The 12,709-nt window shown below is 44.2% G+C and overlaps 1 protein-coding gene across 2 annotated transcripts in view; it reads left to right on the forward strand.

Annotated features, from left to right (window-relative positions):
* Positions 1-12,709, forward strand: part of LOC118778780 (adenylate cyclase type 6-like) — a 57,956-nt gene that overhangs the window by 38,607 nt on the left and 6,640 nt on the right. For both annotated transcript variants that reach the window (XM_036530491.1, XM_036530490.1), the window contains exons 5-16: positions 3,767-3,878; positions 4,234-4,361; positions 5,112-5,270; positions 5,864-6,005; positions 6,199-6,327; positions 7,188-7,216; positions 8,753-8,900; positions 9,525-9,622; positions 10,193-10,280; positions 11,066-11,182; positions 11,382-11,540; positions 12,487-12,662. In XM_036530491.1, the coding sequence (XP_036386384.1) occupies positions 3,767-3,878; positions 4,234-4,361; positions 5,112-5,270; positions 5,864-6,005; positions 6,199-6,327; positions 7,188-7,216; positions 8,753-8,900; positions 9,525-9,622; positions 10,193-10,280; positions 11,066-11,182; positions 11,382-11,540; positions 12,487-12,662 (1,485 nt within the window). The remainder of the gene's footprint in view (positions 1-3,766; positions 3,879-4,233; positions 4,362-5,111; positions 5,271-5,863; positions 6,006-6,198; positions 6,328-7,187; positions 7,217-8,752; positions 8,901-9,524; positions 9,623-10,192; positions 10,281-11,065; positions 11,183-11,381; positions 11,541-12,486; positions 12,663-12,709) is intronic.

A 12,709-nucleotide genomic window follows, 5' to 3' on the forward strand; every position in this document is an offset into this window, starting at 1 on the left:
ATTTACATTTGAATTCACAGATATTATTGTTAGTGACCTTTCTGCCTTTCTCCATCTCTGTGCACAGTCTCTCGTTCCCCCTCTTTGTTACCGTCTCTCAATATTCCATCCATATTTTCAGTTTCCTTTACTGAGTACTCACAGCCCCCCACCCTTTGTCTTTTACCTTTACCAAACTACTGTCCACAAATACTGGACTCCCTTCTCATTCCCTCTGCTGAATCCCTCTCTCTGTTTCCTTCCTTCCATTTTCTATCTGAGGCATTTGTTTGTTTACATTTGTTTTCATTTGTTTGTCCTCCATCTACCACTCGCCTTTGTTCCCTCCCTGCATCTGTCTTTCTCCCACTCATGACTGTTCCTGTTCTCCTCTCACTCATCTCTGTTCCCTCTCTCTCCCCCCTTACTCATCTCTGTTTTCTCTCTCCCTCTTTCTCTTTCTCTCACTCATCTCTCTTCCCTCTCTCCCTCTCTCTCTTCCCTCTTGCTCTTTCTCTCACTCATCTGTCTTCCCTCTGTCCCTCTCGCTCTTTCTCTCCCCCATCTCTCTTCCCTCTCTCTCTCTCTCTCTCTCTCTCTCTCTCGCTCTCCCACTCAGGTTACTCTCCGAAGAGTGGGGTTTGTGCCGGCTCTGCTCAGGGGAGGGGGGAGTGCAGTGAGAAGTGCCTGTTAACAGGCTAATTAACATTTGAGAGGGAATAGTTAATTACCAGCAGCTAAGATAACCCCATAAGGAAGCAGGCAGCAGCTAAGATTCAATTACACCACCGAGCCTGCAGCTCAGGGTTCCCAAGGCCCCAGTGCCCTACGAAGCAGCCTCCGACATAATCTCCAGGGAGGAAAATGAGAGGCACAAGTCCCCTTTCCACCCCTGACTCTCCAGAGCGACCTGGAAAGGCCGGGTGCGTGTTTTGATCTCAGTGAGACTCTGACCTTCAGACTCTGACCAATGGTTGAATTATGCTGATTTAAGAGGACAAAAACATTAATGACGTATGCATGAGTTTTTCTCAGGGTTGGGATTAAGGATAAACCCAATTTTTAGAATGCAACAGGTTATCACAGGGGCAAAACTTTTTTTTCCTTGTTTTCCACGCGTGAAATTCGCCACTGGCACACTGGTGTGTTGCCAGCGCTGAGCTGCTGTTTTCAGAGCGTGTCCCATAACACCTTGCATTGTGTGGAATCGGAGATGAGAGGTGCTGTGCGATTGCATCAGCGCTGTGTTGAAACAGCATTTTCAAGTCGGCAGCTTCTGATTGCCGGTACTGTTTTTTCCAAATAAACCCTGTGTTATTTCAGTTATGTAACAGGGTGTTTAAATCAGGGTCATTTCTGAATATTTGTCAACATTTCAACCAGGACTTTCAAACCTGGTGGCTAAGTGAACATCACACCCCATCACAGTAATATCACTTTATTCGATTTTACACAGTACAATGTCACCTGCTTGTAGGTGCTGTTTAGCTAGCGACCTAACTAGCTAATTACCTATGTAGTAGAACATGTGAATTGTAATCCTCCTCTATGACATAATGTCAGAACATACTCTCTATGACAGAATGCATATCCTATAACTACGTGTCTTCCTGGCTTATCTAGGGGTAGCTGTGCTCTTACAACAAAACACAGACAACCCCCAAAACAGCCAATGGGAATGTGCATACTGCTCAGATTTTCCCGTTTACATTACTGACATGGTCACAAGACATGACTATAAAAAGCCAATGTAACGGTACCACAGATATTGAAATGGGGCCAAAACACACATACATACATACATACATACATACATACATATTGCCACTTTGAGACAGTCTGTTTTGTCCAAAACTTGGTAAGGCAGAGCGTGGAATAAGAAAGGTGGTTTTTAAGAGCTTGAAGTTCAAAACTCACTGAAAAGCTTCACTTCTGAGAGCCACACCATTGCATTATTGTTGACATAACAGTGGCATTCTGTCCCATAAGTGATGTATAATAACAGTATTGCAATCCTAGGATGCAAGCCCCTTAAACGGAAGCTTCACATGTTATAGAGAGGATTTTGCAGAGCTTGAAAGTAATCGTTGCCTGTGGAGTTAGGGGCAAATTACCTGTAGCTCAACAAGTAGCACTGTTGGTCATTAGATTGTAGGTGTGCAGTGAGAACAGGGGTCACTAACAGGGTTGTGGACCCCTTTCACATTGGTTACAAGGGCACAGGCAACACCTGGTGGTGCCCGTGAGCTCTTTCTGCAGGCAGTTGCGGAAGTTGCGGATAAGCCATTTGCCTTGTGAAACATGTATTGTAATTGGTAATTGATACTTCACCTGTTACTGCATAAGCGTGTGTACGCTTCATCAGGCTGGTTTACTTTTCCTTCACCAACACTAACTAGGGTAAACAAAAGACTTGTTTAGACTTAAATTTCAGTTTAAATGAAATGACTATAGGTGTATCTCTCGCTGCTTGTCAGCAAATACAGCTTGTAGTAATCACTGCGCCTTCGCCTCTGCCTACGGTCAGCACCAGTAGCCTGTGACCATCTTGTCCCTCTGTGTCCCCGCACCTTTCTGTTTCTGTTCATCCTTCTTTCTTTGGTCTTGTTTTTTGTTTTTCCACCATGTGTGGAAACGTGGTATTTCAAATTTGTGAAAGGTACCTAAACATCCTACACCTGTTACGGCCACCAGATGAATACCCGAGCGGTCAGTGCATTTTGACCTCGACTCATTCATTTCATGTTTCAGCACTGCCATCATACATGGACGTAAGATGTGTGTAAACTGTCGGTCATGGCTTCAGGTCCCTGGTCTCTAGTGGGCTGTTGATGATGTTATGTAGTGGTTTCTGGAAGTTATTAGTTCATTATCACCTCTTTTTCTTGATGGCAAAATATAGGGATGCTTGAAATATAGATTAAAATACTTCAAATTAATGTATTTACTGCTTGTCACCCAGCACCAGTTGTAAAGACTGTACAGCTGAGGATAATGGATACAGCACCAAATGCAAAAAAGCATTAAGTGCAGCTGTTTGTAGGTTGATCCCATTAATGTAACATGTAGCCACATACACAGTAATTCTCAAGCCACATCCACACCACAAAGAAAAGCAGATTATGGTCTTCTGCCTAAGAGGTGATACATTTGTAAAAATGCAATGTACTGAATGCATTTGGGTTAATTCATTGATTGACTGGCTGAAGAAGTGTTATGTGTGACAGTTGAAAATGCCATACCACTGCCCCCTAGAGGAGTCTGAAATGAGTAATTAACATAGACCTCCTCAATATATCTCTATATAGAAATGAACATGTCACAGCATGCATTTGGAACTTTGCACTTGCACCAAGACACTTGCAACGTGTGCACTCTTTTCAATGGTGTTACACATGTATTGTAAGTTTGATAACATGTTTGTAATGATGATATAGGTTTTGAGTAGGTTTTAGTGAGGTTTTGTGGTTCTTTAAACCAGTTAGACCAGTTAGGAAGAGGCAGGTGCACTGAGTGTGGGGAGAAAAGGAGCATGGCCTTCTTATACTGTGGCACTCATATTTCACAGCAGTTGTGTCATTCAGTTTGTCTAAGTTCAGGCAATGTTAAGGCAGTCATTACTGAAACCTTCATCTTCTTTGTTTTTACTCAGTGTTCCACCCCTTTCAGGGCATAGAGAGTTCCCCTAGAAAAAATGTGTGTATAAACATCAGGTGAATGTTGAGTGAATTTATCCTTCTGACTGTCACTCTCTCTATTTCACTCTCTCTGTCCCTCATTTCTCCAGCATCCTGTTTGCAGACATTGAGGGCTTCACCAGCCTGGCTTCGCAGTGCACTGCTCAGGAGCTGGTCATGACACTAAATGAACTCTTCGCCCGATTTGACAAGCTGGCGTCGGTAAGCAAGCGCTCTTTCTGGCCATTTTTTTTTTCTTCCCATAGATTTGTCATTTTCTTCAAAGCCCTTGTCAGGCCCTTTAACCTTTTTTGTAATTTTGTCATTTTTTGTATTTTGCTTTTATTTCTATCTTTACCTTTAATTTTCTCTTAATTGAGTAAATTTAATTTATAGTCATATTGCTTTTCTCTTCCATGCTTTTATATTTTATATATAAAACCGAATTCCTGACTTCAGCACAGTAACACCCAATTCAAGACCTTAGACAAGTAGCACCTAACTCCTTGCCTCAGCCCAGTAACACCTGGCTCCTGACCACAGGTCAGTAACACTCTGAATTTCCCTTTACTTCCAGGAAAACCACTGTCTGCGGATCAAGATCCTGGGTGACTGTTACTACTGCGTGTCAGGGCTCCCAGAGCCCAGGGCCGACCACGCCCACTGCTGCGTAGAGATGGGGGTGGACATGATCGAGGCCATCTCGTAAGTACCTTCCTCTCTCTCCTTCTTCCTCCCTCCCTTCCCTTCCTCTCCTTTCCCTTCCCCCTCTCCCTCTCTTATCCCTCCCTTATGTCTGTTACTTTGTGCCTCATTCATGAAGCACAGTTGCCTTTTAACAGATTCTGTGCCCACTCATTCAGATTGAATCCACTATGCAATTTCAGCATAAGTGGAATTGAGCAGTTTCTACTGCTTGGGTTGGATTTAACCTCTGCAGCACTGCATTGATAATGAGAGACTTAGACCTATACCTATGGTGTATGATAGATCTGTAAGGCTCAGGAGATATGGATGAACCTTATAGGCATTATGTGGAATAATCTTATAAAACTGTTATTTGTTCCACCTTATAACGTGTCACCACATTATGTTTCCCATCAATAGCACTAGTTAACCCACCAGAAATCAATTTGTGAATTCAGGAGCTATATACGAAGTAAGACTGATCATAGGTTAGTGGAACATTTCCCCTTTAGTTGTATCTTTTCCATTCACTTGTAACACAGTGCACAACTATTCAAATGCCCATGTCAACCAGTCCACATTTAAAACTGTGATTTTGGTCCCTGTACAATAGGTGCCTTCAGTACATTTAGTTAATTGTGTCTGTCGTTTTCAGCGTTGATATGCTGTTGAAAAGTTAGGTTGCGCATATCCATGTAAAATGTGTGTGTGTGCAGCGGCTGCTGCTGGCAGTATCAGTCCTCTGTGTGTTTGTGTGTGTGCACGCAGGCTGGTGCGTGAGGTCACAGGGGTCAACGTGAACATGCGCGTCGGGATACACAGCGGCCGCGTTCACTGCGGGGTGCTGGGCCTGCGCAAGTGGCAGTTCGACGTCTGGTCCAACGACGTCACACTGGCCAATCACATGGAGGCGGGCGGAAAGGCCGGGTGAGAGAGACCCCCCCACCACCACCACCACACGGGGCCACGGTCAGGTTCTCAAACACTGTTACAAACACACACACACGTACAAGCACAAATGCACGTAGATGCGCACACACACACACACACACACACACACACACTCACACACACGCACACGCACACCACAAACCATCCCAAATTCATGTATTGATCATTACCAAACCAAATGGAGAGTACAAGCCAGAGGTTAAAATGCTTTAACTCATTACTTGACCTGTACTATGACCTGCTTACACTGATCTTAACTGGCACTACACAGTACTTTATCCAGCTTCAATTCAGAGAAGACATTAGCTTTCCAAAACTACTGCATCTAGCACTAAATACCCTATTTGTACAGATAAATAGCACTCAGTAGCACTGTAAAATACTGTTGACTGGATATATAGGCCATTCCCTTTAATGGTGCTGATGGTTAGGAACAAGGACCAATCAATCGAGATATCAAAATCACATGTTGGCAAATGCAACAGCTAACAAGACCTGGAACATTCTCTGCCTGTTTATGTCCATCCTTGTGTCTCTCCTTCACTCTTGGCCCTCTCTGTATGATCCAGGCGCATCCATATAACCAAAGCCACTCTGCAGTACCTGAATGGGGACTACGAGGTGGAGCCTGGCTTTGGTGGAGAGAGGAATGCTTACCTGAAGGAGAACAGTATCGAGACATTCCTAGTGCTAGGCTGCAGCCAGAAGAGGGTCAGTAGATATGTGACATGATACACACTTACATACTTGTTTTCATACCCTTTGAATAGATGTAGCCGTGGGTTTGCTTTGGACTTGGGAAGAGATGTTTAGTTGAATTGACTAGGAGAGATTTCTGCATGACTCCCACCCTAAGGCCAACCCTTTGTGTTTGTGTGTGTGCATGCGTGGTTGTGCCCTGCAGAAGGAAGAGAAAGCGATGATGGCTAAGATGCAGCGGAATCGAGCCAACTCCACTGAGGGGCTGATGCCACGCTGGGTCCCTGACCGCTCTTTCTCCAGGACCAAGGACTCCAAAGTCTTCAGACAGATGGTGAGTCTCTGAGGCATCCAGCATCTATGCACTGACCACATGCCAGGGGAGCACACATGGAACAGCCAAATTACAGCGAGTTCACAACAGACCTCTCTGAAATGTGTCCATTTGCTGTATATTTGAATCTACTCTGTCTGTCAGTCTCTTTGATGGCTTTGACTCCGGTTTAGCTCAAAAAGAGATCTCTTTGAATGCATTCTCAGAGAATTCTGTCTGTGAGGGTAGATGGGCAAGATGTTCAACAGTCTTTACCAGTAAACAGCAAAGCCATGTCCAATACACACCCTCGCCACTGTCACTTTCTATTGAATGGCTATGTCATGAATCTGGCAAGCACATGTTTGATGTAGACAATCTCAGGATAAATCAAAGAATAATAATATATGTTTCTAGTAGACTTGGAGAGGCCATTGCTATAACAATATGTATAGGTTTGCTCAGCAGTGGACAGTCCTCCATCTTGTTGAAGTAATTTCACATTTCTCAATTCGGCAGTGATTGGTTGAACATGTGTTTGTCACATAATTATACCCTCAGTGCATCGCATGGCTGTTGCCAAAGCTCTTGTGCCACTGTTCCATCATCCCCATTGAAAATAATACTGTTGCAGAGGAGCTTTTACACTTCTGTGTGAAAGGGGTATCAGTCTGAAGCTAAGTGTTTTTGTTCTGTGTCTCCATCCAGTCCTCTCTCTCCCCCTGTGCACTGTGCCTGCTTGGAGAGCTGGGTCTTTGGTTTGAATCTTGCCAGCATTAATTAACAACCCCACTCTGGCCCTGTGGGGTTAACAGTGCAGATGTGTGTGTGTGTTTCTGTCTGCTTGCTTAATAATCTTCTCTCTTCCCCCTCTTTCTCAGGGCATTGATGAAACCTCCAGCAAAGACAAGTGAGTACTTTGTTTCTCTGTCAGGGTGGATTAGGAGAGGCTTAATGTCGTGTCTGGGGTTAGGGTTCAGGCTTTCTGGGAAAAGCCCTTTTTTTAAGTTTTTGAAATCCACGGAAACCCAGAGAAGTACAGTAAAGAAGGTTTTGATAAATTCTTTATCAAACCTAATGCTTTTCGTTGAGAGCACTGTGTGCTGTTGAAGGTTCTTGGAGTCTGTCTCTCAGAGCTAACAGAGAAAACATGCTTCATGATGTGCTGTGGATGCGTTTCCTGTAGTACTCAGTGGAGCATTCAGTCTGTCAGACATTTTATGGCTTGGTTTGTACATTATTACCAAATGCTCATTACTGAAGGTCATTTCCATCCTTAGAAACTTTCATTCATCAGATGACTGTTGCTGGACTGATACTTGCAGAGAAAATCACAGCATGCAACTCTTGTTTAGAGTGTTGTCATAGCCATTTCTGAATACTGTTAACAAAGAGCAGCAAAGCTAAGCCATCAAGATCCATTGAAATGGAAGAGGAAGTGGCATTAAGAAGATTTCAGGCGAATTCGTTTACCTGGTACTGTTTTGAGATAATGTATCACTCTGTACAGACACTCCTCAAGAACGTGTGGTAAACAGTTTTTTGACTGCTTTACTTTCACAAATTTTTCATTTTTATCACACATTCTCCCACTTTGTGGCTGATGAAACACTGTCCTCTAGTCCTCCCATAAAAAACACATCCAATTTCAGTACACAGTTCATGATCCATTCTGAAAATAGGTCCTTTGCCTCTTTGATGTCACTAGCAAGCTAAAAGCAGTTGAGTAGCACAGTACACCTACAGTATAGGTCACTGTTACAGGAAAAAGAAAACACTTCATATGGGTAATTAGTGTACAGATTAATAGCATAGTGTCTCCAGTTTAAATCAATGCACCTTAATATACTTGAAAGTTTTTGTATTTGATTGCCATCTTGAGGCAAATGTTTAACAGTGTAAAGCTGTATCAGGAGCTGGCACAATTTTTGTGTAGGCGACAAAAGCACGAAATGCAGATACAGAGATTTCAACAGCTTCTCCATGTTTCACATCCAAACTAATTAAGGATTTGCAGTGTGTATCAGAATACTTAACCTTGCTAACACATTTTAGCACATTCTTTACATATTACCCAGTGCAGTGTCTTCAAAACCCAAATGGGCTTCAAGAGTAATGTCCAGTTTTAAGTTCTCCTAGATGTCAGTCGGACCTCGTTGTCATAGTGTCACTCCTTGTACCATTGCATACTGCAAGGTGAACTGCCTGTGCGCGTGTAGAAACGAATGATGAACTTAAATGAGTTACGCATCAGAATATATGCATAAAGCACCATGCTCCTTTAGCCATGCATATCTGCTCCTTTTCTAGAATTAGTACCAGTATCTAGAATGTGGCAGTTACGTTCAGGGTAAGGCGGGATTAATCCGGACGAATAGATGGAAAGGAGCATCCCCTTGTGCAGAGTGGTTTCTCTGAGTCCTTCCTGTCTGCCCCCAACCTGTAGCCGAGGAGCCCAGGAGGCCATGAACCCTGAGGACGAGGTGGACGAGTTCTTAGGGCGAGCCATCGACGCTCGCAGCATTGACCAGCTCCGCAAGGACCACGTCAGGAAGTTCCTGCTCACGTTCCAGACCTCCGACCTGGAGAAGAAGGTCCGTCGCCAGCCTGTCTGCGGAAAATCATTCATGGGGTTTCACAGTCTGTCACATAGTTACACAGTCATACAGTCTGCCGTGCGGTCACACAGTCGTACTGTCCATCACACACTCACAGTCACACTGTCTGCCTAACAGTTACACAGTTACAGTCATGCTGTCTGTCATGCACACACACACACACACAGTCAGTGTCTGTCACACATGATGGAATAATCATTCCATCATATCCGGCATAAGACAGCAGTGTCGCATAGTGGTAAGGAGTAGGGCTCGTAACTGAATTATTGTCGATACCCCACTGGGACAACATTGCCATACTTTTGGGCAAGGTGTTTAACCTAGAATAGCCAGCTGTAAAGATCCCTGTTCAGCACAACATGTATCTCTACCATAGGACCTTGGGCTGAGGACCTGGGAGAAGTTAGTGCTTACCAAAACAGCAGCACAGAAATGCCTGTCCTGTGCTCACCCAGCATAAACTGCTGGGGCAGTACTGTTGTTAGCACAACATAACAATATCAGCAGCTAAAAATAGTATACATGACAAAATTCACAGAGAATGACAGTGTGGAGTGCAAGTCGTCATTTTAACTGTAACTACGTGCTTGTTGTTTCCAGTATTCCAAGAAGGTGGACGATGGCTTTGGAGGCTACGTGGCCTGTACCCTCCTGGTCTTCTGTTTCATCTCCTTCATCCAGATCGTTATTTTCCCACAGTGAGTGACCCCCCGGGGTCCTGCACACACTCCTCAGTGTCCTGCAGGACGCATTCTGCATGCGCTGTGATGATGCTAATGAGAGCATTTCACAGGCTTACTATAAACCATATCAAAAAATGAAATAATGAAATTAGAAAGTAAAATCACAGGATAGAAATGAAACTATAGATCCGATTTGTTAAAGGACGATTTAGAAAATTCAGTTGCACACGTCTTTACAGCTGAGGAAAATAATTTGGCGCAGGAGAGGACTAATAAAATGGTAGAAAATGTATCATTTTGATTTTGACTTCGCTACACTGAAAGGAATAACAAAAGTAGCAAATTCACTGAAACTCTGAAAGTGGTAACATAACTATTGTACCTTGAACAAGGTACTCAGCCCAGAATTGTCTCAGTAAATATCCAGTTGTATTTAAATTGTAACCTACTGTATGTAAGGTGTGCTGTATAAGAGTGTCTGCGACATGACCATAATGTAGAACACTACCAATGGACTGTTAACTGATTGAAAGGGAGAGATTGCTGGTCAGAAATGCAGACTCTGTCTCCTCTCTTCCCCTGCAGCACCCCTCTAATGCTGGGCATTTATGTCAGCATATTCATCATCCTTGCCAACATTCTCTTTATTTGTGCCATCTACTCCTGCATTAAGGTAAGAAGGACCACAGCTCGCCTCTCTTTCTCTCCCCTCCTTACCTCTCCCCCTTTGAATCCCTGCCTCTTTCCTTCACCACTTCTCTGTTTAACTCTGCCTCAATAAAGGGGAAAAAGTAATGTGTCAGTCACAGAACCTCCTGGTCAGACAAGCATAAAAAGACTCATTGTGTAAAGAAGGGAATATGCATATGAAGAAAGTCATAATAAAAAGAGTAAGAGCTAAAGCCATTGTAGAACTTAACATTTGTAACCTGTGAAGTGAACCTTAATCAGGATCTGCATTTGGGCTGTGTGAATTGCCCATTTTTGAAGGAAAAAGAAGTGGAATGCTTGACCTTGAGTGCCCTCTTTTGGCGTGGAGGGATAATGAGCCCTACCTACCTTGTGTCTGCTCCTGCTTCCTGTATCCATATTGTTCACTGTTGCTGGTGGAAAAGGATGGCATTTTCAGAGGTTATGTCAGTACAGCTCTGTGTAGGGGAAAGGACTGTTGGGCAAGACCATCTTGTAGTTCCACTTCTCCACCATTGCCCCCTGCTCTAAAGACAGCTCATTGACACTTGTATAGTAGGACAAATGACTAGTGCTTTATGACAGTTCAGTGCTATAGAAATGCAGCACAGTTGCTCTGCAGTAAGAATGAGTTAGTGAACTTTGTAAGAGCTAATCACCAGTGTGTTAATACAAGTGTGTTAATATCAGTGCAACCAGGAATAATCTGAGAGTAGAACTGCTATTTTATGAATGATGTATCTCTCCCCCTCCCCTTTTTTGGGTCAGCTCTTCCCAGCTGCCATGCAGACTGTGTCGAAGAAGATCGTTCAGTCCCGCACCAACAGCACTCTGGTGGGAGTCTTCACCATCGTCCTCGTCTTCATCGCTGCCTTCATCAACATGGTAGTGGAATGTCATCACCCTCCCTTCGTTTGCTTTCACTCATGTTGTTATCCATTGCCTGGCCTCACCAGGCACACATGGAACACATGCAGAGATTTGTCTTTAAAAGCAGACTCACTGAATGGTGAGAATTGTCTTGAAGCTCCCTGCATTCTTGCCTCAGCCTTTACACGCCTGTGTTTTCCCTCCCACCCCGCAGTTCGCCTGCAACACGGGGAGATTGTCAGAATGTGTCGCCGACGTTCTCAACACCTCCGAGCAGGAGGTGACCCCCTGCCTCCTCCACAACCTGTCGCAGTCGGCCGATGAGGGGCTCGGCCTGTGCCCCGGCCCCGCCCCGCCGTGCCCCTTCCCCGAGGTGAGCGGCTTCAAGACCCTGCGGTGGTGGCATCTGTGTCAGCCTCCCGCCAACCTCCCCTTTCCTCCTCTTTGTTCCTTCTACTTAGCAGCTTATCCCTTCTCTTCATGTCACTTAAACAATGTACGAGTGATACTCCATTGTGCAATTCATACTTTGTGTGCGTTTATCCATTACGGATGTTTGGTCAAATGTGTTCCTCCCCTCTTCAGAAATGGTTTAAATATTTGTGCTGGTTCAGCTTAAACTAAACAAAGGATAAACAGATTAGGGCTGCAGCAGTTGAACACTGAAATCAAACAACGTATCAGTTACACAATAATCTCACAGTCATACATCAAAATGAACTGAACCCATTTTGCAGTTAGTGAGGTCAAAACAAACCTTTTACCCTTTGGTTATGTTGTTTGCTCAGTCTGCAGCTGGACAAAGAACATGGCCATGGTGTTTTGGAATCTCTCAGATTGTGAACAATAGTGAAGCATTCAGCCAGGGCTGCTGTACACAAACAGCTCCAGTGGAATGCTCTGTCTTTCTATGTAGTATGCTATTACATCCCAGCTAGCTGCTCTGGAGACCTCACACCAACAATTAGATTCAGAGATGGAGGGAAAAAGTACTATGTGGACAAATTTTCCATCACGCACTCACTGAACCCATGAGGGCATTTCCTTTTTAGATGATCTAGTATACAGCTGTTGGTCATGTGTCAGGGCGGTTCTGAATAGCATAGGTACTTTGTACATTCTTTTTGAGTTGGGTATGTGCAAGCATGTCAAACTGTCATTGTATAATGTCTGCTAACAGTTGGAATAGTCCATTTTGAACTTAGAAGCTTGTTGACCAGCAAGACCAAATGGTTAGAGTAATTGCTTTAGCCCTAAAAAAGTAAAGATTTCAAAGAGGATGCTGCAAGGTTTGATGTTGCTGTCTCTGTTTCCCGCAGTACTTCACCTACAGCGTGCTCCTGACCCTGCTGGCCTGCTCCGTCTTCCTGCAGATCAGCAGCATCGGGAAGCTGGGCCTCATGCTCGCCATCCAGCTCATTTTCCTCCTGCTGGTGGAGTGGCCCCAGGTGGCGCTCTTCGACAATGCCGACCTCTTCGTCACCGTCAACGCCCTGTAAGTCAAACTGTGTTTCTACTATGGGGAAATATGAAAAGGATTTT

This window comes from Megalops cyprinoides, chromosome 6 (assembly GCF_013368585.1).
Source record: "Megalops cyprinoides isolate fMegCyp1 chromosome 6, fMegCyp1.pri, whole genome shotgun sequence".
Taxonomy (NCBI): Eukaryota; Metazoa; Chordata; class Actinopteri; order Elopiformes; family Megalopidae; genus Megalops; species Megalops cyprinoides.